The following is a 24,325-nucleotide window of genomic DNA, read 5'->3' on the forward strand; positions in this document are numbered from 1 at the left end:
TAGGCATGATGGTGCAAGTCTAAGATAGAGTTTGATCCCCTTGAATGTCCCACATCCCATAGGGGTTGGGAATCTTAAGACTTGATAAGTCGAAGGGATTGCTCTCATCTCATGGGTCCACCACCTCCTCAGGATATCATTGTAGGTAGATGGAACATCTACCACTGTGAACCTCACCACTAGCATGATTGGTCATGCCTGAACTAACAAGACTATCTCCCCCCATAGTTGCCTTGAGGCTCCATCAAACCCAATTAGTAGTGCTCGACTAGGGTTGAGCACATTTCTCGCCAAACCCATTTTTTTAAAACAGACGAATACAGGATATCCTCCGAGCTACCACTATCGATCAGTATCCTTTTTTAAGTGAAGCACCAACCTTGAGAGTGATCATTAAAGCATCATAACGAGGGTAGACCATCCCTTCCAAGTCTTTCTCTGAAAAGGCCACCGTCAGCTCGCCTTCTCATACCTCATTCCTATTGGTCCACTCTGAACAGAGTAGACATGCCCCATATGTTCTACTCTTCTAGCCTTCACTCTATTCTCTAGATTGCCCTTCTTTTATCTCTTCTCATCCTATCTCAAGACAATGTGGATAACTGCTGCCCTATCACCTTATCATTCTTCTTGCTCAGGATCTCGATGCTCTTCTCTATTCTACCTCTATGGTCTCCTTTCGATTATGGCCTTCCCTATAAAGTCTCTTAACATACCCTAGTCGGCTAAGCTCCGGAGGAAACCTCTTAAAGCTTGAAACTTGTTAATCTTGTGAGCCTTGACTTTGTGATACTCATAGTAATCTTCTTTTAGCTTGATCTGCGTAGTTGGGAGTGCCCTTGACCATTCAAAAAATGGCTCATTTTGAATGAGTAGCAGAATCTCACTTAGCGGAATCGAAAAGTATGTACTCATTTTTCTTTTCTCCACCTTCCTACTTAGCTGCTCATGCATTCTCTTTTTTGTTATTACTGTTTTTCAATTTTATCAACTTTGTGAACTATTTTACTCTTGCTAGCTACTCTCCTTAGATCATCTTCAACTATGATATACTTCTCTGTTGTTTGACCAATCCTTATTAATGATTTGTATAAGTTAAAATTTGTAGGCAGAGCATTTCTGTACACCATCACTACTATCTTCTCATTACAACTTTTTTTTTTATTGTCATAGCCTCCTCTCAAAACCTCTTCATGAAGTTTCTAAGGTTTTTTATTGGAGTCATCCTCATGTTGAATAGGGTATCGATGTCCCTTGTCAATCTCTTATTGCCCATGTACTACTTGACAAATGTCGAGCAAAGCTCTTCAAAATAAGTTATGGTTCCAGTAGGGATCCTATGGAATTAGGCCAGCTCATTCCCTTGCAAGCTAGTAGGGAAAAAGTCTACACATCAGGACTTCGTTATTCTCCCCACAAAGTTAGAGTTGCACGGAATGGTATAAATGTTCTATTGGATACTTCATTCTAGTAAATTGTGTGAACATTGGAGCACTGAACTTCTTTGGAACCTCAGTTGTCAGGATTTCAGAAATAAATTGGGACCCCTGTATACCCCTGATGGCTTGTGTTGTAGCCAAGTCAATTTCATCACTCCTTATAACTTCCTTTTATCTCCTTATCAAGTCCCTAACCTCCTCTCTGGTTAAATGTATAGGGTTCCCTAAATGTCTCCCATGAATTGGAGTTTACGTGGTTGACTGCCTCGTACGCACAATTAGTTATGCATCTCTATCCAATTTGTCCTGTCCATAGGTAGGTCTCAAGCCACTGCTACCCAACGAAACATTACCATCACCTTTTGTAACCTGATGTTGGCTTTCCCTACGAAAAGCCCTTTATTGAGCCTCTAACCGTTGATTCAACATCAGGTTTTCTTTAGTCAGAGCGCCCATCTTCTACTGCATCTCCTCACATCATTTTCTCATCTCCTCCATCTAAACGTCCAACGGGTCCTTAGTGTTTGGTCCAGGAATGGTTGAGGTTGATTTGTACCAGATCGTGTTGGTCCCACCATTTTACTAATCTCAATCTCACAAGGAAATAAAGACGAAATAAAGAAGATTCAAAAAACAACATTTGTTTTCCCACGGACGACGCCGAAGATGTAGAGGTGAATTCGTGTTACCTCTTACAACTCAGCTCCTATTGATCGTCTCGTGTTCCTAACTCCCTTTGATCGGTGGTGATTATTAGCGGAAATCTCTCAACCAAATAACAACATTAACAAATCTAGAATACCTGCTAAAAATCCTCTGATGATAAAGTCAGCTCTCAAGTTTATTAGTAATGGACTATCTAATTTCCCGAACCCTTCCATTCTGAGTCTCCTCTTCTATTTATAGTTTTTTCTGAGAAATCTCCTCAAAATCCCTGATCTTCAGGGATTTCCAATAGGGGTTCCTTACCTTTAAGAGAGAATACTAAGAAGGGAAAAATTCTCTCGGACTTCGTTATCTACTCCATTGATTCCTGAGATCTTCCCTCAAATCAAGGGATCTGAATTGATTTGGAGACAACTTAAAAGTCTACCCTGCTCGGTTTATATACTGGGCAGAGCTATATTCGAGTTCTGCCCTTCAGATGAGCTGGCGTCTTAAGTACCACTTAGGAGAAATCAATTAGTCCTGATCTCCTACTAGTTTAATATTTGGACATGTGTAAGGTCCAGATACCTTACTGATTTAACTCTCTACAGCAATCACCATTGAAAAATCCAAATACATGAAAAAGATGGTAGTTAATTTGAGTACTCCAAAATATAGTTGATGAACAATTTATATATAAAAACTTAGGTTGGGGTCAAGTGATAATCCTTATTTGACAATCCATGTTGACAATCCTTTGCCTTATAGGGTTAGAAGTTTTGAAATGTATAGATTATTTGTGAGGATGATCTCTATGGTAAAAATATCATCGTCACAAAAAAATCAATCTATTATGAAACTTCTAATCTCATCAAAAGTTATTTACAATTTAATGGTAAAAATTAATGGTCGATAATTCTTCAATTTATAAATCACTTTTGATGGAGTTAGAAGTTTCATAATAAGCTGATTTTTTATGGAGATGATCTCCTCATCATAGAGATCATCTTCACAAAAAATTAGTACATTTCAAAACTTCTAACCCTATAAGACAAAGGATTGTCATCTGAATCCAACCCTAATTTTTTTACTAAATGGACTATCAAGATGCCACCAAAAACTCAGGTATTATTTAGAAAGAAATACCCCCTAAACTACCTACTAAGTAATTTTCTATAGTTTTAGTCTCTCCTATGCATTAGGAATTTGATGTTAAAGGAATTTATGTGCTAAGCTGATGAGTCATCCACATGATGGCATGTGTATTAAAAAATTACTAAAAATCCAAACTCCTAACCGTACAAAATTTCCCCCCTAAATTGGGATTCTGTAAATTTTACCAAAGCTCGGGAAGGGTTACTAAAAAGTTCCCCTTTTGATTCACCTTGACGTTTCTATCCAGCTGGGCGATCCAATCTTTTATTCAACTCATAAAGCGAGATCCCATCACGAGGCGAGCGAGTCCTTAACGAGTCGAATCATCTGTCGAACTGCACGAGTTCAAACGTGCAGGAAACCTGTTCAGCCGATCTTTGAAATTCAGCGTGGCCCACGGCCCGTGGCCTCGCGAGTGCGAAAAAGAGAAGCAACACGTACTGTAAACGGGCGATTTTTAAAGAATAAAGAAATACAAAATTAAAATCCATTGAAGAGAGAGAGAGAGAGATCCGCAAGAATTTCTTCTCAATCTCTCAGATCTCGGAACAGATCGGACTTTTGGGCCTCTCGAAAAACCTAGAAATCTTGATCTCATCTGAAGATTTAGGTTAATTCTTTGTAAGGTTATCTACAAAGAATTTTCAGAGGTTTTCGATATCTGCTGAGCGTTCCAACGGCCTAGGATTTGAATATTTTAAGGTATCTCGAGATTAATTGAGCTGGCGATCGTGTTTTAGAGGTTTAGGTAAAATCATGTTTGGGAATTTGTTGATTTGGCCATGAGAGCGGTGGATTTGGGTTCGTTTTGATTAGGGTTCTTGTTTGTTGTTTGTTTGATTAGCAGCTCTCTGTAATCCTGATGGCTTCTGCTCAGGTTTTGCCAAATTCTGCATCTTCTTCGCGGAAACAAGGGCATCTGGAAGCTGGGAAACGCCGGGTATGATATTTGATTCATTCGATTTAGGCGAAGTGATTCGATAAATTTTTCTTAGATGGCATTTTATTAGCATGTAATGTAACAATTCAGAAACAAATCATCTTTCGCTGTTTTAGAAAATTACAGATCTATCAGGTCGAGTTATCGATTTGTCGTTGTTTTTACTAGAGGCGATTCTTATCATACATATACGTTCTTTGCAAAGTGAGGGATGAAAATTCCATAGTGGATGTTGGAGTTTCGTGTCTTTTACTCGTGGTTTGAGTGGATCCTTTGGGATTTCAACAGTTTGGAGATGTTTTGTTGAATTTTTTCAATCGCTCATGGAGTCAAACAATTTGAAATACTTATACAAATTCAAATTTGGGAGAGGCACTTATAAAAATTCAAATTTGGGAGAGGCACTTATAAAAATTCAAATCTGGGAGAGGTCAAAAAGTTGCTGGGTTGTTTGTCTACTTGGCTTAGTTCATAAATCTTTGGGCTTCGATTACAAAGGGATAGATACTTTACAAATCAAACCCGAGGATTGGCATTCCATTGCTGTCATTTTGTATATATATGGTTACAATTATCTGCACTCACAATTTGACTATGATGTAGCACCTGGTAGATTGTATATCATCTTTCAAGAATATGGTGTTGAAATGCTTTTTATCCATCTAAAAAGTTCGATTTATAGTTTGCAAGGGTTGTGAAAATATTGCTTGGTTTGTTGATGGATGGTTACTCACAATAATTCAATTATAACAAGCGCTTCCTTCAGAATTATTTGTTAAATAACAAACTAGTATGATTTTCCCCTTCCATTTGATTTTTTATATAAAATAATTAGAGGTATTAGGAAGTTAGCTAAGTTCAAGAATTTCCTATTGTTCTATTACACTCCTTGACCAACAAAACAACATCTTCATGGGTAATTATTATGTACAATGTTAAGGTATAAATTAGAATCTGAAGGTAATGATTTTATGAAGCCTCTTTTTTGTAGAGGGTCATGCGGTCCGAAAAGATCTTATAACCATGTAGAGACTTACATACCATCCACGTCCTTCTATCTGTTGCCAAAAAAAGAAACCGTTTATCACGAAAAGACTGTTTAAAAAGGGAAAAAAGGATTGGTTCAATACCCTAGGTGAATTGAGAAGGCAAAGGCATAGGACCAAAGAGAACTCAAGACCCAACTCCATCAGTACTTTTATAATGCTTCAGTCAAAGAGCATAATCCATGCTCATCCATGGTAAAGGAGAAGGCAAAGGCATGGAGATCGAAGCACGGGTAGCATTTCATGCATCGGAGTTAGCCAGAGCACAATGGACAGATGCAAATGCAGAGGTAGTTGGAGCGAGAGCATAACTAGCACCCTCACCTGAGAAAAAAAATATATTTCTTGGTAAAACAAGAAATTCCACTTACTTGAGGATTTTTGGGTTATTGGATGCAATTATTCGAAGGTGGAGTAGATCAGCCATCTTTAGACAGTCCCTGTATCTGGAGGGCTTGTTCATGGGCTAAACCAAGAGGGATTGATTCTGATAGTTGAATATCATTCCAATACTCCCTAGAGTATGCTTTTAAGCTCTTGCTCGTATTTTCTCTGTATTACTACTAATTTCAGTTGGTCAGTGAAATTCATTAAAAAAATACTCCCGCTCTAGCTCATATTTTCTTTATAGTGCCACTATTTTCAGTTGGTCAGTGTTATTCATTAACCAAAAAAAAAAAAAAAAAAAAATTAAAGAAAGGAAAAGGTTCATCTGGTCAGGATACATAAGGAGCAGCTATCAAAGGTTATTTTCAATATTCAAATAATTGGTATTTGGTTTTCCCATAAAAGACTCTTAGAAGCTTCTACAGATTTTGGGAAAACCCAAAGATGTTGGATAGAGACAACAAACGATTACAAACTTGCCTTGCGAAGAAAAAATGCATACAGATATGATTTGCCGACTCTCCATCTGACATAGAGAGAAGGCAACTATTAGGATCCCTAGAATGATCTGGGCCACAGTGAGAGTCCTCCAACAATGCCATCCAGATGAAAAAAAATGTCTGTGTTTGCAATCCTGGGACCCCTTTCACATATTAAACATGATATTGAACAGAATTATAAGATATAATACTATAAAAATGTATTTCTCACCACCTGAGTGGTAGAACAGTAGTTCAGTGACCTGAGCGTGTTCCCCAGGGTCGTGGGATCGAGTCTCGCTGCGCATGACTTAAACTGATACATCTATTGGTGGTGCGTGGGCGTATCCGCAGGGATTATTCCCTCTTTCAAAGGGGGTGGTGACACCCTGGCACAAAAAAAAATGTATTTTCATATTAAACAAAACTTAGTATTATACAATAATGCATGCATCTATTTTCCAAACTTCGTGGATAAGTTGGGATTAAATTTCCAAACTTCTTGGTAAGTTTTCGTACTATGGGGGCCTTCTCGTCCCCATTATCAATAAATTTTTTAACTATCAAAAGAAAAAAAAATTGCCTAATGAAAGAGTTGCGAAGTATTCGCAGGCAAATTAATTGTGACTTCTTCAAGAAGTCAGTATTTTCGTCACCGTGGACAATGGTTTAAACTTTAAACTGACTTGGCTGTTTTCTTATTATTTTTGGAATTCTCCAAATCCTTTTCTTCTTAACTTCCCCGTAAAAACAAATAGGAGGGTCCATGGATTGTTCTCTACAGAGACCACAGTAGCTTGTCATACCTGTCTGCATATATGCTTGCATGGTTGGGATCACTCTATGTGCCTCTTATAAATAAATTGAAATATACTGCTAGTTCAGATGTGCCTTAACTTCTGTTCAATTGATTGCCTTGCTCCTGGGTAGTGTTTTTTTTTTTTTTTTGGTCTTTCTGCCCATGCAACTTTATATGTTTACTTTTTGCAGCTGGAAGAGTTCCGTAAGAAGAAGGCAGAAGGCCGAGCCAAAAAGGCTGCATCAACTGGCCAACTGCAGCCTCCTGATGTTGGCCAAAATGAGAAACAGCCAGAAGAAGGTGAGCTTCTAAGACTAATTGATTCTGACAGAGCTGCTACATCTGAAAGGGATGGTGTTACTAGTAAGGAACCTCCAGGGATTGTTACATTCAGTGACAGCAAAGCAACTGATTCAGTCCAAGCCACTGAGGTAGGTTCCTCTAATGGAACATATGCTAGCCCACCTGTCACAGAAAATAATCATAATGCATTTTATGCTGCAAAGGATCAGGAATCCAAATGGTACGATGGTTCAGGGCTTCCTGGGCCACTCTATGTTAATCATGATCGCCAGGAGACAAAGAAGGACCAGTATCTTGGTGCTTATACTGGAACTCAAGGAGCACTGGCATATGGGTTTTCAACAGACCAGTCTATTGCTCTAAATCCCTTACATGGAACAGGAGACATTGATAGGAATGTTCGTCAATCTAGTTATCATTCCATTGGTGAAGCTCAGTTAAAAGAAGATGAGAGTTATTTAAAGGAATATCCAGATAAATATCCGGGTGCATCTCATGTATCTGTTACAAACATTTCGTCTGATATGTCAGCTAGTGTACCTGGGCAAAGTGGGGTTGGTTTTGCTAGAACGTCGGCTAGTGCCAATATATCCAATTTATATAAAGGTTCACAATTTTTAATATTTATTGGGAAGTTCTCATATAAAAAAGAATAAAACGAATGATTGAATAGCTTACTTTCTGATGTTTTATTTTCAAGATGGTTGTTTTTAGTGATCAATGACTATACTTCTTTCTGGTTGTGGGTTTTATGATAGATTCTATTCAATTGGCCACAAACTTAGCAGACTCTGTTCCTGAACTGGAGCAATACATGCATGCTGGTGTGGATTATAATGGTCATAGGAGTGGAAGCAAGCTGAGCAATTCTACAGATGGTGCAACTTGGCAGTCATCAGATTCACCCTCTACAGTTTTTAATTTAGATTTCAACGGTTCCTCTAATCATGCCCCATTAAATTCAGCAATTTCTGAATCTGGCACTCGGAGAACTCGTCCGTCATTCCTAGACTCTCTTAATTTGCCTAGCGTCTCCCCAGCGTCTCACTTACCTTTTACTCACCAACCATTTATGTCTAAAAATTCCAAAGTTCATAGTGCTGATGTTCTAGTCTCATCTGCTTCCCAACAGCCATTCCTAGAGACTCTCACAGTTGGATCTTTTGACAAGTTGAGAGCACCAAATCTGCTCAGTGAACGTGATTCTAGCATCAATTCTTCTGTTTCTTATAGTCATGAGGGGGAAGTGCCGAACCAGAGTGTCAATAACAATACCATGGAGAGGGAGCATGCTTTTCTCCCACTTAAGCAGAATGAAGACTTTGCTGCTTTAGAACAGGTTCATACATATTTTTTTCCCATTTTCTGTGATTTCAATATATCATGTTTTTATCGATATTTAATATTTGTTCCCTATTATATCTTGTGTTTAGCCTTTGCCATGAAAGATGTTTTTTTTTTGATAACCGGGTATCCCTGTAGACAGCTTACCGGGACCGTATCTGGGCTTTGCCCAGTCCATAGACTATGGTCTTGTCCAAGGACTAGTCCAGGGGCATGTGCATGCTTGCACGTCACACGCACCAGGTAAGTGAGGGTGCGCCCTCGCGGGTGGCCCCTGAGTAATTAATGCTGACCCTGGGTATCGAACTCACGACCTACGGGCATTAATCGCTTTTCGGTCTGAAATTGACATTGAGCCAACCCCTCGGGGTTGCTATGAAAGATGTTTGTATGATTGAACACAAATTCTTTGAAATAGAAAGTTATCCAGGGGTTTTTTGGGGCAAAGAGCAGTCACAAGGAGGGATAGAAGGTGGAAGGTGATGGTGGAGCATTCTCCGTTTGCAATGTGCTGGGGAATTTTGAAGGAAAGGAATAGTCATAGTCCACATCATGGGTTTGTTTGTTTGTTAGTTAGTTTTTTTTTTTTTTTTGGTGCAAGTTCTTTAAGGAATTTAGGGGATTCTTCGTTTTTAGGTGGGATTCAGTAAGCAAGGAGAAGACATAGTTCTTCTTTTTTTATTTTATTTTTTGCATTGGTGGTCCTTTGTTTTGCTTTTTCTTTCTTGGACGGTCTTCTAGACCTCCATCTTCTTTTCTTCACTTTTTCTATTAATGAAATATCTCTTCCTATCATTAAAAAAAAGTCACCTTGACCTTTCTTAGGATGTGTTCTTGTAGCATTTCCTGTTCATCTTAGTAAAATTTCTAAACTTATTAAAAAAATCCTAGTTTCTTTCTGCTCCCAATTTTTCTCCCATTGAGATCCAGATGGTAAATGCTAGATTTTTTTTTTCAGTTCCCTCGTAGTTATAATTTTACAGCAGCTACCACCATTCAAGACTGAGACAAGTGTTGGCTGCTGATAGTGTACAGATTTTGCCATAAAAATTTCGAGAGGGCTTCTTGTGAAAATTGAAGAGCACGGTAGTCTTTAATTTTTTAAATGCCTATTGTTTACTTAGATCTATTACTTCGATTGTTGAATACTACTTTTTTACATCGTATAACCACTCTAAAGTCTATCTCTCTTTATCTTTAATGAATTTGACAGGATCACTTTCCATGTCATTATTTCTTATATTGGTTTCCTTTTCCTGCAGCATATTGAAGATTTGACGCAGGAAAAGTTCTCTCTCCAGCGAGCTCTTGATGCTTCACGAGCTTTAGCTGAATCATTGGCTACTGAAAATTCATCTCTCACAGATAGCTATAACCAACAGGTGGGCTCGAGTTATTGAAGATGTGAGACTACAGTAATTATTAAGAATGTTCAGTTTGGCAAAATGCCATCAGTTCTTTTTCCTGAAGTTTGGCTTCTTTACTTTGATCTTTACAACTACCCATACATATGTTTTTAATAAGTATACCAATGAACAATTTGTACTTGTTCACTACAGAGAGAGATTTTGTTGCTTCCACTTCTTTTCAGAATTACTGCTTTGCCATTTTTATAGCTAAATACGCTCCAGTCCAATCTTCCAAATGGTTGACTGAGTTTCTGAACTCTGCTCTTTGTTTGTTCTCACTAATGAAATGCTTCCTTCTTGATGTTTCTTGGTGTTCACTCTCTTGTTTTCCTCTTCTATGGCGATTAAGAAGTATAATATTTTTTTGCAAACCTTTCATGTCTCTTCTTTTTCTATTATTGAACTTTTATGTTTACAAACTTTACAGCAATTTGTTTCAAACAGAATTTGCAACTTCTGCCCAAATTTTACCTTTTTAATCTCGAAGTTGCTGTCTAAAAGTACATAATGCTTGGTTGTCCCTTCTTCTTGTTAATTTATTTAGAGCTGAGCATTTTGGCTATAGTACATCCCAATGGATCACATATATCGCCTTATCACATATTTTGGATCTTAATGCCTGTGTTTCATTTGATTGGTCTTTATTTTCAAGCAGGATTTGCAACTTCTGCCCAAATTTTACCTTTTTAATCTCGACGTTGCTGTCTAAAAGTACATAATGCTTGGATGTCCCTTCTTCCTGTTAATTTATTTAGAGCTGAGCATTTTGGCTATAGTACATCCGAATGGATCACATATATCGCATATTTTGGATCTTAATGCCTGTGTTTCATTTGATTGGTCTTTATTTTCACATTTGATCCTTGGGTTTTTCTTAGGGAGCAGTTGTCAACCAACTAAAGTCTGACATGGACAGGTTGCAGCAGGAAATCAGGGCCCAGCTGGTTAGTGAACCCCTATCTGCCACACCTTGTGGAGTTAAATTTATGTCATGATCCATATTTCTCCTCAAATACTTTTTTTTGTTGATAAGAAGATTTTTTTGAAACGAGGACAAGATGTCCTCAAGAAAGGGAACTACAAATGACAATCACTCCCTCATTACATTTTCCCATCTAAACAAAAATCTTCGAAAAAGGACCCCGTAAACTCCTTGAATTGTTTACACCAAAAGAAATGTAAACCGAGGATATTGAAAATGAGCTCTTGCAAATTGTTCTCCACCCCATCGAAAGTGTGCACGTTCCAAATTTCACAAACCCCAACAAATTTCTCCTGATGGCTTTGTTGTTATGGGGCCCTATTTGATCTTTATGATGTATGGCTGTGTGTGGACTACTATTTAGTACTGACGAAATGCATGTGGAGTTGATCGCACAACTGGATCATATATCACCTAATCTGGTCTTTTACGAAAGACTCAAGATATTGAGATGATTTCACTGTAGCAAACATAAAATTTACTTTTAGGAGATTATGTGCTTCAGATTTGTCTATCATGTAGTAATGATTCTTTGAGGATATAGGACTAAGTAAGACATGCATACAATGTATAAAATGTATAAAAAAAACATGCATAAAATGTCTTCTTACAATTTTTTTTTAAATGAATAAAATGTGTTTGAAGACTGTTTATATGTGTTTGACCATCGGGATAAGAGTATTCGTAAGGCCAAGTATAAAGTGTATTTCTAGTTCAAGGACTCGTGCAGTTTTTATATTCAAAATGTGAACCTTAACTTGCTAATACTTTGCAAATGGAAACTCTGTTGCTTCCTGTTATTTTTTTTATTTGGTTCCTTTTTTTCGTTACCATCTTTTCTAATCTTCTTTCAGTTTAATAATGTATGAAATATTTTCAACATTGTGGATGTATTTGCCTGTATAGGTTATTTAATATTCCAATTATTGTTATATATTTATATGTACTTGTCTGGTTAACAGCTGGAACTCGAGTCTTTCAAAATGGAGTATTCTAATGCACAACTAGAATGTAATGCAGCTGATGAACGAGCCAAAATATTGGCTTCTGAGGTTATTGGCTTAGAAGAAAAGGTACCATTTTTCATTGGTAATTGTATAGCCTTTTTTTTTCATGTTCTTTTGATTAAGAAAAATGTATTATTTTAATCAGTCGTTCTTAAGAAATCTAATTTAGAGGAATTAATGAAATTTCACTATATGAATGACATGTACGTACTTTATTGTGCCTTCAATGTCCTTTATCCACTTGTAAATTTCTTCACATATTAGATATCCCCTCCTGTTGTTATTAGATTTAGATTTTCTTTATTATCTCAAATTTTGGATGGATGTCATTTCCTCAATCTATATAATAAAACACAACTAAGTTAGAATAGTTGTGTGCGATACAAACGTCCAATCAACTACAGTGTTGAGAGAGACAAATCCAACTAGGACAAACCTCCCATCATCTATAGTTTTGTTATCAAGCTATAGTGTCATGAGACCCACTTTATTTCTTTTATTCTTCACCTCCTCTAATTTTACTATATTTTCTCTTCAACCCCTTTAATCCATTTTATTATTTTCATCTTTTACCCCTTTAATCCCATTTTTTTTAAAAATAATATCCCTCAAACTCTATTTTTTTTTTTTTTCACTTTTACCCCCCTTAACCCAAAGGTGGATGGTCCCCTCGAACTTTACTATATTTCACTTTTCAAAAAAAGAAAAAAAAAAACAACTTTACTATATTTTGTCTTGTACCCCTTTAATCCACTTTATTGTTTTTCATCTCTTACCCCTTTAATCTCAATTTATTCTTCACCTCCCCTAACTTTACTATAATTCCTCTTTTACCCCTTTAATCTATTTTATTGTTTTTCATCTTTTACCTTTTTAATCTCAAATTATTATTATTATTATTATTATTATTATTTTAATAATAATACGCCTCCAACTTTATTTTTTTCACTTTTACCCCTTAACTTGAGAGAGGATGTCCATGCCGTAGGCATGGGTGAACTCTAGTAGATCCATAAAGTTCATTGATACTGTTTCTGAATCATCTTTCAGTGCTTAAACAAATGAAACTTGACACGTGATTTTAAATTTGATTTCGATGTGAATTTGATACTCTTAGAAATGGAAATATTTTGTTAAGGTGTTGACATCATTTTATGCTGGATGGCCAACCTGATGGCTGATGCAACCCTCCTCCTTTCTTGGGCTTGGGACTGACAATGCAAGCCCAACGCTCCTCCTGGACGAGGGATTTTTCACGCACTTGGTTTGTGCCAGGAGATCCATTTCATGTCAATTTCACCAGGAGATCCTGTTGTTGGTTCTTATTTCCATATGCTATTTGGAGAGAAAATTTCTTTCTTGTGCTCTATTTGAAGAACTTCCCCTCAACTTCAATTCTGCATCTTTTGTAACTGGTTTGTAGCCTTTATACTTGGACTAAATGGTAAAATTGGACAAGTCTAAGTTTCCATGTTCTTGGGCAAGCTCATTCTTGTACATTTTTTTCCCTTCCAAATTTCTAAATGGGCCCACCATCTTCATCATCATTTGTTGTACATACCTATTGTGAATTGTTCCTTGCATTAAAATACTGTCACCAATCTTAAAAAGGAACGTTGTTTTTTTTTTCTTTTTTTTCTCGCAAAAGCAATTAAATCTGTGCAACGTCCATCGAGAAAATCGCACATTGTTAATACAAACTGAAGACAACAAATTTTTTAGGAGCTTTCAGAGGATGTTTCTCAAACTCACCTCAAGAAGCAAGATACAAATTGATTCAATATACCCTGTGTAGTTGCTGGTGTGTGGTTGTGCATTAGGAAGTTATTGGTTATGATTTATGAGAACTTGTAATTGTTCTTTTGTTCGTATTGTTCTGTAAACCTAATGTGGATTACTCTATTTATGTCAATAAGGGTTGTCATATATTGTCATTGTTTGAGATGTTTCTCATTGAATTTCTTTTCCCAGGTCACATTTGTATTTTACTTTTTACTGTTGGACTTATTTAGGATTTTTAACTGCATTTCTGTAGTTAGATTATTGCACATGGTTGTCAATCATGTCAATCTATTTTAAAGTTTTATGTAAATTACATACATAGGCACTCAAATTGAGGTCAAGTGAGCTAAAGCTGGAGAGACAATTGGAGAATTCAAATGCCGAAATTACTTCATACAAGTATGCTCTACATTTTCATCTACCACTTGATTCTCTTTATAAACTAATGTTGAAGTGAGAAATGAACATAGTTGGAAACTTAAATAAGGAAAACCATTTGTGTTTTGAACACTCTAAGATGTGTCCCCTTATAACCAAATAAAAATTTGAATTTATTTATTTTTAGAGTTATTGATTTCTTTCTTTCCCTTTGCACGAAAATAGTGACTTGGAAATTATTTATCACCGGAATTGTCCATTTGTGGCAAAATTTATGACAGTAGCTGTTGTTTTATTGTGAATATCATTCAATTGTGGAGTTGTCACTCAGAAACTAAAAGGAGTAACTTGGACAACTCACACTGAGAAAATGCTTCAATTAGCTGTTTTATTGTTTTTATTTAGTACACTCCTGAGTGGTGTCTGAAGTATCTTCTGGTTCAAATAAATGCATACATGACATGAGTGGGGTGAGCTAAAGATGAAAATAAGAAACATGCTGTACTCTAGTGCAGTGTTGTTAAAATCCTACAATTTATGATTTGAATCCTATGATTCAAAACATCTTATCAATTGATTCATATATATGAATCCATTTTAATCAAACGAAAAATAACTGGTGAATTTATAGATTACCTACCACAAAAAAATAATGGCTTTTTCAAATTACCTACCCATGAAAAATAATGTGTTTTCACCAAGTACCCCCTACGCAATTTGAACTGAGAATTAAGACTATTGATTATATACAGAAGCTCACATAAATTAACTATGATGTACTGCAACGTGGCCGAGGATGTCCTAATTATATTTTCACCTCCTTCTCATACTACTTAGGTGATGAAAGGCGTTTTTGATTTATTTTTTTAAGGATCTTTTGTTTGTGTGACTGAGTTTGCAATAGTGGCTCCATAAAGCATATCATGATTGCAAGTAGATTTTGTTCATATTTGTAAATGTTTCTGCAAATTATTTTCATTATATGATGGTGTTTTGTTGGGGTCGACGTACGACAAGGGTCTTTCAATGAGTCCATGGTATAATATACTAAAGGCCATTGTTAAGACCATTAGTAAGGAAGCCGTTGTCAAAGCTTGTTCATGATATATAGTCATCCAATGTTGAGGTTGATTAGCAAATATAGAGAAGTCTTGTACTAGTACTATAGCCAATTATTAGTGTGGAAGGCCCAATGTCAAGGTGGCTGCGATCTATGACCTTTCAAAAAGAAAAGAGAAAGTAAAGGCCCTATATATCAGAGGGTTGAGCTGGCTGTTACGTTCTGAGCCTGTATCTTCTCAAATTGGATGTCTGTCCCCTATCGAACAAAAGTGCTACACGTCTATCACCTTAATATTGGGCAGCTTGTTTCTAGGGATTGGCTTCCCCAAACATGAAGGGTTTTGTAAAAGAGAATACAATGCCATGCATACTGACTTCCCATTTTGGACTAAAAGTACATGTTGCTATCAGTTCGAGGTTTGCATGGGATTTACTTAAATCCTAAGTTCATGGAGTCTGAGACAGGACTCACTCACTATGTGGAGGTGCTTATCTCAAGTTGTCTAATTATGGGAAATCCCTCTTCCTAGGGGGAAATTACTAACGTTCTTTGGTGTAATGGGCCTTTCTAGATGGGTCTAAGACTTGAATAGCCCAAGTAAATTTAAATTGAGCATAGAAAAGGGTTGTGTATGGGTGTTACGGGCCCCTTGGTTTCTAATTTTGGTTTGATGTCTCATTCGTGGACAAGATCGAGTTGTCTTGGACGAGTCAACTTGTCTCGGATGAGATAAAATTTAAATTGAGCATAGAGAAGAGTTGTTTGTGGGTGTTAACAAACCCCATGGTTTCTAATTTTGGTTTGACGTCTCATTCGTGGACGAGATCGAGTTAATATCGGATGAATCAACTTGTCTCAGACTAGATAAACTATATAACTTGGTTTACAATTATTTATTCATATATAATTATATATGAAAATAATTATAATCTCTTTTATAAAATAAGGTTGATTAGAAGATGTTTAGTCAATGAATCATATTTTATTTAGACAATAAATATTTCATTTAAAAAAATTAATTATTTTAATTAAAATATTCAAAATCCTGGTTGACTCAGTCGAGACTTCTTGTTTATCTCGTGACATGGTTTGAAGCCTGAGACACCATGTAAATTTGTCTCGTTGGTGAATGATATTGAGATGACTCTGGCAAGTCATATCTATTTCAGATGAGATTTGAAACCATGATGAGCCCTTCATATCTCTCTCTCTTTCTATACATATATACTAGAGTTCTCTTGGGCCTATGGCACATGCATCCTTTTTGGGGTTAAGGGGGTAAAAATGAAAGAAAGAAGTTGGAGAGGTATTATTAAAAAAAATTGAGGTCAAGGGGGGTAAAAGATGAAAACAAATAAAGTATGTTAAAAATGGGGTAAAAAGAGGAAATATAGTAAAGTTAGAGGAGGTGAAGAGTAAAGAAAATAAAAAGGGCCCCATAAGCTTGGATGGGATGTTTGTCCCACACAAAACTGTAGCGGATGGGATGTTTATCCTCTACAAATTGTAGCATAGAGGGCCCTACAATTGTATTATATATATATAGATATAGATATATAAATTAATCTTATATCCAATGACTTAGAACATGAATGTTTCTACTTGCGTGCTTTTATGAACTTGCCAATATACTTATAACCCATCAAAATCTAAAATAAAATAAAATGACATGTAGATACATAACTTATCTTAGTTCATTGTTATTAAGTACTTCTAAAGGACTATAATGTGATTTTACAAGTCCTTTGACACAATTTATGATTTTTGCATTTAAAAAAAAAAAATTTATCAATATATTAGAATTTTTTCCAAAAATTGAATATTTTGGTCAATTTTATTGTTTGTCGAAATATTTACACCAAAATCTTGTACTTTTATATCTTAAATTCAATTATTTATGTCAAACGTTACTGGTCATTGAATATTTCACAAAATGAACAGTGATTTCCACGGAAACATATGCAAAAAGTTGTTGGTTAAATTTCCTGCCAAGCCTTGTGGAAATGGGAATATTTTGTTATATTTCATGGAAATATACCAAAATTTAAGATTTGATAAATTAATACAATGTCGTACGCTCATACTCACTTCATTCATTCATGTTATATCTAAAAAGCATTTTGGAGATTGCAAATGAGCATGTTTTCACCTTTTTTTTATTTTTTTTTCTCAAATTCTGCATAATGTCTTCATTACGATGCTACTATTTTGCTTTCATATTTTAAGCTCCATGATAATCTCAATCCTTGTTTCTGAATCTGTATAGGAAGAAAGTATCTAGCCTAGAGAAAGATCGTCAGGATTTGCAGCACACGATTGATGCTCTACAAGAAGGTATGTATTCTGCACCGTGTGACTGATCATTGTCATTTATGTCTACATGCTTGGAGAGAACATTAGTTATACATATTATAACTCTTAAATGATTTTTAAGATGGTCTGTAGATACTTAATCACTTGTAGTTCCATTTCTACTAATGAATGAATAGTAATTATAATTTACAATTCCCTTTTACAAGAAAATTGTGATGTTTGCTCCCCCTGCCCCTTTTTAACATTTTTTCAATTTAAAAAAAATATTAAAATGAAGGACATTTTTGTCAAAGTTATATTTTACCAAAAATCATGCATTTTACGCCAGAAATTTGATTATTTCCATCAAAATTTTATTGTTTACATATTTTGTAAAATGAAAAGTGAAACACACACATATCACAAATTGTTAAGATTTGAAATTCTTATATTTAGGAATAGAGTATGTACTTGCCGTATTTAGAACAATTTTCATAGGTGCGACTTGCAGATATCACAAATTCGTTTTTCTTAACTTCTCATGCCTACTTAAATTGCAGAGAAAAAACTATTGCAATCTAAGCTCCGCAAAGCTTCTGCAAGTGGAAAATCTACTGAAGTTATCAGGGCTTCATCTGTTACAAAAGACGTATCAACTTCTACAGAAGACTTAGGTATGTTAATAATTTTTGCCATTTACTTTCTCATCGTAATTCACACAAATCCCATGCTACTCTAAGTGGACTTTGAGTTAATTAAGTAAGTCTTGCATGAAATCCAACTTGTCTCCCAACATTGAGGCCTAGCCGAACTGAAGATTGCTTTATTTTGATATAAAACAACCTTTCAAATTGTTGGGCCAGCCAGTCCAAAATTATCTTGGAGCAAAATCTGACACTGTTATAAAAATCCTGACAATTAAATCAATTAAAATTGTTCATTGAATTGGATGGATAGGACCCTGCCCCTGTGAAGTTGTTTTGGATGGTGGAGATTGTCTAACTGATGCAGAGTTTGGATTTAGACCAGTGGCATTACATTTGATTTGGTCTGGATTTAGTAGCATGATGCACTTATTTATTCAGCATCTTTGCTGGTTGTGGACCATTGCTCATATTTTATTTATTTCTTTACTATCATTGTTCCTTCCAACAAGTCAAATAGTGTGTGTTTTTTTTTATTTTTTAAATTTGATTGATTGATCACAAAGTTTATTAATTTGATGGATAAGGTTTATTGAAAAGAGTGTGACCTTTGCTTTTGGTCAGTCCACGGGCTAGTCTAACATAGGATGGTCTGGATCAATGGTCAAACATAGATAGTGACGAAGAAGAACGGAAAATTATAGAAATGGTTTGAGGTCCAAAAAGTTCCATTGGTCATTGTGAAAGATTTCAGAAGGCAAGTAGTGTAATTACTTTCCCTCACTCTTTTGTTTGGGGTGGTAAGACACCTCCCAAGATATCTTTTTTCCTATGGATGGCGGCATTAGGGAGACTTGCAACGTTGGATCAATTAATCAAGAGAGGTTTTATTTTTCCGAATCAGTGTTGTATGTGTGATTCTCAGGCGGAAACAGTGGATCATTTATTCATTCATTGCCGAGTAGCTCATCACATTTGGTCACATTTCTTGACTTTATTTGGTACAATGAGTTACTTTCCTGGCTCCATCAAGTTGGTTTTGGAAGCTTGGTTGTCATGGGGAGGTTCCTTCTCTTCTTCTAAGCAGATTCTTTAGTTCTTGGCTCCCTTTGCAATCTGTTGGGGGATTTGGAAAGAATGCAACCGGTGCATTTTTGAAGGGAGAGTTTCTACATTGGAAGACATAATCCTTTCTATTTTGGAGTTCTTGTTCTCTTGGAGCAAATTGTATAAGGAATTCAAGGGGGTCTTCTTTGAAGATTTTGTTGTGCGTTGGGATAGGGTGTGTTTTTTGTCGCGAGAGTAATTTGTTGGTCGCGCTTAGTTTGTTAGTTTTTTTTTGTTTTTGTTTTTTTCTCTTTGTTGTGGGTGGGTCTTCTCGACCCCCTCGAGTTTGTTCTCCTTTCAACAAAATTATCTTTATCGATAAAAAAAATAAAGATGTCAGAAGGCCAATTGGTTATCACTATCCAGTAAGTGCATTCATGCTATTTAGGTTCAGACCATCCAGACCCAGAGCCTTGTTCCCTCAATTGAAGTAATCGTTGTAAAGACCTCCTCCTTTATTTGTCTTTCCAGCCACATCCGTTGATCTGGGGAGATACGATCAAAGTGAAGATGATCCAGCAAAGGTCTCAAACTGAACTCAGAATACAAATTATAGGTCATAGATCCAGACTATGCAATGTTAGATGGGACAAGATGTGTAGTTTGGTGGCTATTTAATTGGCTTGCTGTTTTTCTTTCTTGAGTTGTACTCCTTTGCTTTCTCTTGGGTTTGGTCATCTTGAGCTCCCTTTAATAAATTTTTTGCTTATAAAAAAAAAAGAAGAGCTTTTCTCCCACTCATTGTAATGTAGAATAGTCTTAGAATTGATAAAACCTCAGTTGTCCTACATCACATTTCTTGTATCACACTATCAAGCCTTAAAAAGGACCCTTCTCTATTCAGTATGCTTATTAAAGAACATTTGAAGAAATTGGTCCTTTGCATATAGTATGTATAACCCATTAAGGCTGGATACAGGTTAATGGAGCTGTGGAGGCCCCCATTCTACTGTCCCTGTCAAACTGAGATTTTTGATTCTTGATTGTAGTGCTCCCTACTTCTGATAAATGGGTGCCTTTCTAACTTTCTGGTGTTCTATCACCCTCCCCCCTTGTTGTCTTGAAAAGACAAAAACTAAGGGCACCTCATTTACCAAATTTAGAGGACGCCCAAATCACCCAACTGTATTTATCCTTCTATATTTGTAGTTAAACTTGCAGTATCAACTGCGGTAGTTACTATGACTTGTTGATCAGTTTTTTTCAGTAGTTGCCTTAAATGCCATTTCTTATTGTACATGGTTTCTCCTTCAGGTGATGAAGTTTCTAATTTAGTTCAAGGGGAGAACAGTGATGTAGACACAATGCCAAACACTTCCAATCATGAAATGCAAGATGTTGCATCTTTTCCCTCCAGTAGTAGCTCCACTTTCCCATTTTTGTCTGAAAATAGACAATTCCATCTTCCAGTTGCATCTGCAGCTATCCCACCTGATCAATTGAGAATGATTGGCAACATTAATTCATTGATTTCCGAGGTAGTATCTTTTCTGTTATTTCTATAGGCTTTTCTTTGTCCTTTAGGATCAAACATGTTTTTCTATAGGAGCAAGTTTACTCAGCAGAATGTGTCTAAATGCCTAACTAAAGTGATTGCATGGTTGCAGTTAGCATTGGAGAAAGAAGAGTTGATGCGAGCTTTGGCTTCTGAATCATCTAATTGTTCAAAATTGAAGGTAACTTTTTAGCTAATGGAACTTGATATATATGGTGGCAGGTTCTGTAGGATTCTTCAGTCCAACATGTGAGCCTTTTCCGACAATTTTCATAGTGATAAATGGTTATGAATTCGCTGAGTTTCATACACTTGCACAATGATGTGTACACCACTTGTTCATGTTCACCAATATCTTCCATACATGTTGAATCACTGGAGTTCTGCACTGTTGAGAACTTGATGCACATAAAACTGACTTCAAGAACACTCTAGTTTCTAATGGCTTGGGTCACACACACACACACACACATGCATATAACACCAAAAAACTGAACTTCATTTTTAGATTACTCCCTGTTGGACCATCAAATGATGTACCTTGTTCGGGTACATCATCATTGTTTGTTTAGACCTGAAATCAGCACTAGGGTTTTTATTTCCAACTTTTGTTCGTAATTATATTTTAAAAGTTTTAGTACAGTAAATTGAGGGCCTATGTTAAAATTAGGAATAATATTTTCTGATTTATAAATGCTTGCTCTGAATATAATTATTGTGATTTTCCTCAGTTACATTCTCATTTGTTTAATTCTTGATTGTTAAGGAATTGAACAAAGAGGTGTCAAGAAAACTGGAGGTACAGACCCAGAGATTAGAGCTTTTGACTGCACAAAGTATGGCCAACGAGAATATCCCAGCAAAACCCACAGATTCCCGCCCGGTGCATGATAGTAATGCATATGCAGACGAAGGTGACGAGGTAATATATTGAGGGTAATAATTGAATCCATTTGAGACTTGTAGAGTTCATATTTGATTGCTCATTTTTTTTTTTTTTTTGGTGTGTGCTTATCGTGGGTATCCCCACCCTTCTGGTGAGACTAATCCCACAGTAACATGCACCACCCCCTCGGAAAGTCCTACGTGCAACTGGTTGAGTCAAGGGTGAACCAGTCCCTGAAGGGTGGCCCCAAGAAATTCATTGCTTCATGGGGTTTCGAGCACTCAACCTACCCTTCCCGAGGAGCTTATCAAGGCTCGGCTTGCCACTAGGCTAACCCCTTGGGGTTTATTTGATTGCTCGCTCGTTTCCTTAACATCTATTTATTTGGTTTCTCAAACCAGGTGGTAGAGCGGGTCCTAGGTTGGATAATGAAGCTCTTCCCAGGAGGACCGTCGAAGCGCCGAACCAGCAAGCTTCTATGATTAAGAGCCTGGAGAGTTTAACTACAGATGTTTTACATTTTATTTTGATCTTTTCTGATGGTGCCATGGAGGGTACCATCTGTAATTTGTGAGGTATTAAATTTAGTTCATTCTTTTCTATAGAAGAAAAATGAGTTTCTTTTTTCCCCTCCTTATATATGGAAGAGAGGCAATTGTCATTTTTTTGACAATAAAGGTGAAAAAAGCCCTTTGGTCTCCATAGCTGTTGTTATTATTCTATCAAATTGGGATGTAGACAAGACAATGTTATAAGTTGAAATGTTTACACTGTAATTTACATTTGTTTTCTTGGAATTTTTTCTTTTAATGGTTCTTATACCTGGAGTCAGGCCTAGATATGATCTGCATGGCGTGGTCTCCCCAAGTTTGTGATCTCGGAACAAGTTGGACTTTGGTAATTTTATTATGTGGAATATTTTATAGAATCCTCCAACTTGGTTGATGTGGTAGTCCTTTTGCTTGACATTTTTGCTGCGAGATTGGCACCAAGGGCTGCCTCACTGTAATTGTGATTTTTTTTTTTTTGAGTCGTGCTGGGGTGACACAAAGGTGACAAAATGATGTGGTGTTGCGACCATAGTTGCTTTCCTCGAGATATGAGTAAAAAGCATCTATAGTTATGTGCGCGCCACCACATCATTTTTGTCACCTCTGTGTCTCCGTTTGTGTCATTCCAGCATTTTCTCTTTTTTTTTTCTTCTATTGTACATCATTTTTGTATTTTTTTCTTGGTTAGACTTGGGTAGTAATTCAATGATATTATCCTAAGTTTTGAAGGTACAAAACTTTTAAAGTTAAAATAAAAGAGATTTTTTCTCTCTTGAAGATTATACAGGTTGAGAATGTAATATTCCACAGCATTCTTATACCTTTTACCTATGTTAATTACGGAGTACATAAAGAGTGTCACGACACGTAATTTTATATAAGGTTGAATCTTAGAAGAGATTTATTAATCGAACATGAAGTAATGCTTCAAACCAAAGACACAATCTTGTGTGTGTGTGTGGAGGAGAGAGAGAGAGTTTTGGGATATTGAATAGAACATGATCAAGAATATCCTGAAGCAGCAATTGATACAAGTATTACATAAAACTCAAATGATTTTTAATACAAACAAATTAGAAAGTATGAGCAAAGCTCAAGTAAAAAAAAACGTAAATGATTAAAATCAAATTAGTTAACCTATCAACAATTACAATTTAAAGAAACGTAATGCCCAACAAAGGGGTTATCAAGAATCAAGAAAAATGAATAGGGGAATTTTTGTGTAGAGGAAAACATGACTAATGGGCAGAGCTTAAAGCATCCCACTCGGTTGTAGATTCTATGACAGTGTGCTGCGGCACTCGCAGAAAAATGACCTGGAAGAAAGCGCAACACCAATGAGTCATTTAATTCTCATTTTTCTTTAGGGTGATAACAGCCCTTCACTCCTCACAACCTCTTTGCCCCTGTAGCTTCAACCTCCTACAATTAGCATCTAACAATCTACTATTGCTTCTTTCCTTTCGTTTTTTTTTTTTTTTCATAAACTAGATGAATTTCATTAAAACAACTATTTTCCCAAGAAAAATATGGCAAGTTCTACAAACTTGTCAAAAAAAAAAGAAATTAGTTATAAAGAAAATAAATTAAAAAGAACAAAAATTAAAATAGACTATTGTGAGAAATACATGATACAATGTTTCAATAGCCCAAGTCTAATTGGATTTCGATTGGTCGCACAAAAGTAGTTGGCACACAAGAGGGAGAAGGGACATCAAGAAAATTCTTAATGGGTGTTATGATCCTTTGAAAAGGAGTGATCAAAGTCATGTTCTATTATGACTTATGAATTAGTGACGATGGGCTCTAGTCAAGAAACTAATCCATGCATGTCTAAGGTTTTTTACTAATAAAAATTAATCGCACAAGATAATATGAAAAATGTCCTTCTATTAGTTCACAACTTTTTGCAAAACGCTTTCCATAGTAAGATTTTAAGTCTTACTAAGAGTCTTTTGCTTAATTGGATTACCACATCAGCAGTCCAACACCACAATATTAAATTTATAGAATTTTGTTCTCTACAATCCTGAAGCATTAGATCATGTTTTCGGATTCCACGAGGTGTGCCCAAAGACCCTTAGTACGGCTTGTCAGACTCTTCAAATTTTTATTTTTTATTTTTGTTGCTTAGTCCATGAGTTTGGTGAAGATCACAAAATGTCAGGTTAACATGTTTTCACTTCTAT

General features: G+C 36.1%; 1 protein-coding gene across 3 annotated transcripts; it reads left to right on the forward strand.

The window, feature by feature from the left end:
• The first annotated feature begins 3,646 nt into the window (after nucleotides 1–3,646).
• Nucleotides 3,647–22,404, forward strand: BLI (protein BLISTER). 3 transcript variants are annotated; one of them, XM_086443503.1, is made up of 15 exons: nucleotides 3,647–3,990; nucleotides 4,090–4,182; nucleotides 7,085–7,324; nucleotides 7,400–7,802; nucleotides 7,955–8,535; nucleotides 9,803–9,922; nucleotides 10,828–10,893; nucleotides 11,894–12,004; nucleotides 14,043–14,119; nucleotides 17,428–17,495; nucleotides 18,014–18,127; nucleotides 20,459–20,682; nucleotides 20,812–20,880; nucleotides 21,466–21,621; nucleotides 21,987–22,404. In XM_086443503.1, exons 2-15 carry the CDS (start codon nucleotides 4,105–4,107, stop codon nucleotides 22,065–22,067), a joined length of 2,388 nt encoding a protein of 795 aa, XP_086299629.1. In that variant the 5' UTR covers nucleotides 3,647–3,990; nucleotides 4,090–4,104; the 3' UTR covers nucleotides 22,068–22,404. The 3 variants fall into 3 exon arrangements, with proteins under 3 accessions (XP_086299629.1, XP_086299627.1, XP_086299628.1); XM_086443501.1 differs by having other exon boundaries at nucleotides 7,085–7,802; XM_086443502.1 differs by having other exon boundaries at nucleotides 3,647–3,944; nucleotides 7,085–7,802.
• Nucleotides 22,405–24,325: the final 1,921 nt, after the last annotated feature.

The sequence above is a fragment of the Akebia trifoliata genome, chromosome 5, assembly GCF_017979445.1.
Source record: "Akebia trifoliata isolate Shusen 1 chromosome 5, ASM1797944v1, whole genome shotgun sequence".
Taxonomy (NCBI): Eukaryota; Viridiplantae; Streptophyta; class Magnoliopsida; order Ranunculales; family Lardizabalaceae; genus Akebia; species Akebia trifoliata.

Coding starts and splice junctions, on each gene's coding strand:
- BLI (XM_086443501.1), top strand. CDS start 4,105: ATGGCTTCTGCTCAGGTTTTGCCAAATTCTGCATCTTCTTCGCGGAAA. Junction 17,496..18,013: donor GATTGATGCTCTACAAGAAG/GTATGTATTCTG, acceptor CTTAAATTGCAG/AGAAAAAACTATTGCAATCT. Junction 21,622..21,986: donor ATGCAGACGAAGGTGACGAG/GTAATATATTGA, acceptor TTCTCAAACCAG/GTGGTAGAGCGGGTCCTAGG.